Source organism: Lactuca sativa, chromosome 3 (genome assembly GCF_002870075.4).
Source record: "Lactuca sativa cultivar Salinas chromosome 3, Lsat_Salinas_v11, whole genome shotgun sequence".
Classification (NCBI taxonomy): domain Eukaryota; kingdom Viridiplantae; phylum Streptophyta; class Magnoliopsida; order Asterales; family Asteraceae; genus Lactuca; species Lactuca sativa.
Genome location: NC_056625.2, coordinates 300832584 through 300836121, shown reverse-complemented (window position 1 = coordinate 300836121; position 3538 = coordinate 300832584). Strand labels below are relative to the sequence as shown.

Below are 3538 nucleotides of genomic sequence, written 5' to 3'. Positions count from 1 at the left end.
TCTCATATTGCATAACATGATTATTGAAGACGAAGGAAGAGCGATATGTGCGTTTGACGAGGAAGAAACCATACCAGAGACACAACCAATAAAAATTGGTGGCGAAGAGTATATGAACAGGAGAGTAGAGATACGTTGCACTGAAGCATTTCACAATCTTCGCAATGACTTGGTGGAACACATTTACGGGGTTCAAAACATTAACCTTAATTTCTATCCATCGGATGACTCAGAAGACGAGTTCTCAAATAACGATTTTATGTAGTTTGCTTTACTTATTTTATTTGTGTTTTTTAAGTTTTTAGAATTATTTTAATGCCATGTGTTTTTTTTTTTTTTTTTTTTTTTTTTTTTTTTTTTTTTTTTTTTTTGCAGTGTAATGTTTTTCGAATTTTTAATGTAATGTTCTTTTTTATAATTTTCAAGTAATAAAAAAATATGTTTTTTTATTAAAAAATAAGTTTTAATTAAAATAGCTAAAAAAAATAGAAAATAAAAGTGTGACATCACTCCCTTGGTGTGGCAAGAAACAACACTTGTGTGGTAAAAAATGACGTGACGCTTATGTGGCGGTTGAGGGAGTGCGGTTTCGGTGACACCACTCCCTCCGGCCTAAAAACAAAAGTTATTTTTTTCCTAACTTTATTTTCTTAAATGTGTATAGAAAATATGCGTTCGAGTTATATGTGAATAATAGAAAAGAGTATCTATAAATCAAAAGGGCCGATTTGATAACATAATTTTTTCAACTTGTTTATTTTGTCACCTTAATTAAGTTGGACACATGAAATTCTTAACCAAAAATCTGAAACGAGATAGATTTCTATTATGATTCCATTTTCTACAAAAGAAAAAAAAAAGAATAGCAAAATGACCTTAATACAAAACAACACTAGTTGAAACACAAAGGTCAAACGTCCAATTCAGTTAACAAACTAGAAACATACACATTTTTGTCCAACATTTGACCAAATTATTGAAAACCCACAAAAGGGTTCGATACAAAGACAACTTAAAACACTACAAACACAGAGTTACAAAGTCATTACATAGAGATTGTGGTGGCATCACTACTACTGCTGTTAGTTGCACCATTTGGATCACGTCCATCATCATCATCATCATCATCACTATCGCTAGACTCATTTGATTGATTTCCAGAACTACCCTTTTGTACATAACTTGCCCCAACAGAAAACGAAAGACTGGTGTTGGAATTTTGGTAATTTTGGACCTTTTTAACCCCACGATGCATGTGTTGTGCACAGTATTTTTGCCCCTGGAGTGTAATTTTGGTGCACCTCCAGTTTTTCCCATCTGTTCTTCTACATCTTGCAGATTCAGGTACTACAACAAGATTATGGTTATTATGATTGTTTCTTGAGTTGCCAGAATGTTGAGCTACAAAAAAGAAAGTGTCTTTGTGATTAAATATAATTGTATTTGTATCAATATTTATCTCGAATAAAACAGTGATATATAATTTCGATTTGTTATAGTTTGTGAAGTTAAGAGTCACTTCTTAATGGTATCAGTTATAGAGAAATGGGTAAAATGGTCATTTACTCGTATCCAAAGAGTTTGTTCAATTTAAATAAGATAACAGTCTAAAATTACCCAAGTGACAACCGGATAAACTAAGTTTAAAAATATTTGAGTAAATCAATAGGATGCAGTGTGAGAAATTCCCAAACTGCCCTCTAACAGAAAAGATGCTAATTGGTGTCATTGTTTCATATTATTATTGATAAAGACTGAATCTAGTGTTATATTTTATTTATAACGAGTCAAACAGAAAGACCTAAAACGTTTACTCCCTACATTTGTCCCCTTTGTCATCATAGGGGCATTTTAGTCATTTATGATTTTCACAATTCATAAGAGTAGTAGAGTAAACAGTTTCAAGGCATACATACCATTATCATTTTGAAGAACACTTTTCGGGGAGAAGCTAAATTCAAGAGGCACCCGAGCATCATCTTCCCTACTCCTTTTCTTGATTTTGAAGCTATTATTACGATTCTTGATACAAACACTTTTATCCTTTCTAGCATCACTTTTTGTAAGATTAATGGTGGATTTCAGGGGCGAAACGGTAATTTTAGCGGTTGATTTTGACATATGATCTTCCACAGGCTTTCTTGAACGTAAGCAGCCTCTGTGTATGTGGCGCTCACAGTATTTCTGATCAGGAAGCACCGCTAGTCGGCACCTCCATTTTTTCCCATCGGTTCTTCTACACCTCCCTGGTTCTAGATCCATCTATTAAAAAAATAATGGATTTATTACTTTCATTTCTTCATATTACAATATTATAGAAAGAAATGAAAGTAGAACCCACAAAAACATTTGAACAGAACCTCAATATAGTGAAAGCAAAATCTAAAGAACAGACTTAAACTCTGCCTCAATTTTCATTATGGAAAATCAAAATTGAACAAAGAATCACAAGTACAAGCAGCCAAACAAAGCATAAACTTTATAGAAAAATACGCCATCTAACTAAAACCCCACATGAAATGAAATTCCAAGCTGTAGTTCAAGATTTCAATACAAAATCCAAAATTGGAGAGAGGAGAGAGGAGTGTAAGCATTAAAAAGCGTAGAATCTTACAAAAACACACAACCAATCCAAAATTCCAACTGAAATTCCGATCGAGAGTTCAAAAACTAAATTGTAGAAGTAGAATCGAACGGAATGGAAAACCTGGTCAATGGTTGTGAAGAACCAGCGTCAATCCCAAGAGAGAACTCAATCCACGATGACTTATCCTTAGCGGAACCAACCTTATGCACAAAGTGGTGAAAAAAGTATGTAAATTACTAAAAAACAGATGAAATTGAGTAATTGAGTGTGAAGTAGAGGAAGAAAGAACCTGAATGAGCTTTTAGCAACATGTTTCACATAGGGTTCTTGGGAGAACACTTCATCATTAGCATCGAAGTGAGAAAAATGAGAAGATGGACGGACAGATTGCGATTGCAGACAATTGGATGTTGCCATTAGAGAGGGGGTTGTCAGAGCCTTTGCTGACGCTGGTTGCAGAGTTTCAGCCTTCAACAGGAACAACAATGGCATATAGCATGCCCACGCGCGCGTGAGAATCATGTTCTTAGTTGGCGCGTCTACTTTAATTCAATGTAGCATGAGTAGATTACAGGTTTGGTCCTTGTAGCTCTCTCCATTGTACACTTTTAGTCCAACTTTTTAAAATATATGGCTTTTCTATGTGGTTTGTAGATCTTGCATTGGAGGGGTTTAGACTATTAAATCTAGGGCGTTCAAAAATGTATGAATCCGAAAACCTGATTCAGAAAATCCAAAATGCGACTTGAAATTATCTGAAATTTGGATATCTGGTTTTTCGAGCTGGATACGGATTCGGATAGTGTTTTATATATTTTCGGGTATTTCGGATATCCAATATCCATAAAATATGATTTTTATTATTTTATACTATGTTGTCTACCATTTATAGATTACGAGCTCTTGATCCTCTCATTTGATTGTTAGATTTTCGTTTATTTTTACTATGAC

At 34.0% G+C, this 3538-nt stretch overlaps 1 protein-coding gene across 2 annotated transcripts; it reads right to left on the bottom strand.

The window, feature by feature from the left end:
* Positions 1-861: 861 nt before the first annotated feature.
* Positions 862-3075, bottom strand: LOC111919021 (growth-regulating factor 9). Of its 2 annotated transcripts, XM_023914629.3 has the most exons (4): positions 2877-3066; positions 2708-2787; positions 1917-2262; positions 862-1401 (listed from the first exon to the last, which is right to left on the bottom strand). In XM_023914629.3, the coding sequence occupies exons 3-4, from the start codon at positions 2260-2262 to the stop codon at positions 1046-1048; spliced, it is 702 nt and encodes a 233-aa protein (XP_023770397.1). In that variant the 5' UTR covers positions 2708-2787; positions 2877-3066; the 3' UTR covers positions 862-1045. The 2 variants fall into 2 exon arrangements, with proteins under 2 accessions (XP_023770397.1, XP_052625562.1); XM_052769602.1 differs by having other exon boundaries at positions 862-1347; positions 2708-3075.
* Between the last annotated feature and the right edge of the window lie 463 nt (positions 3076-3538).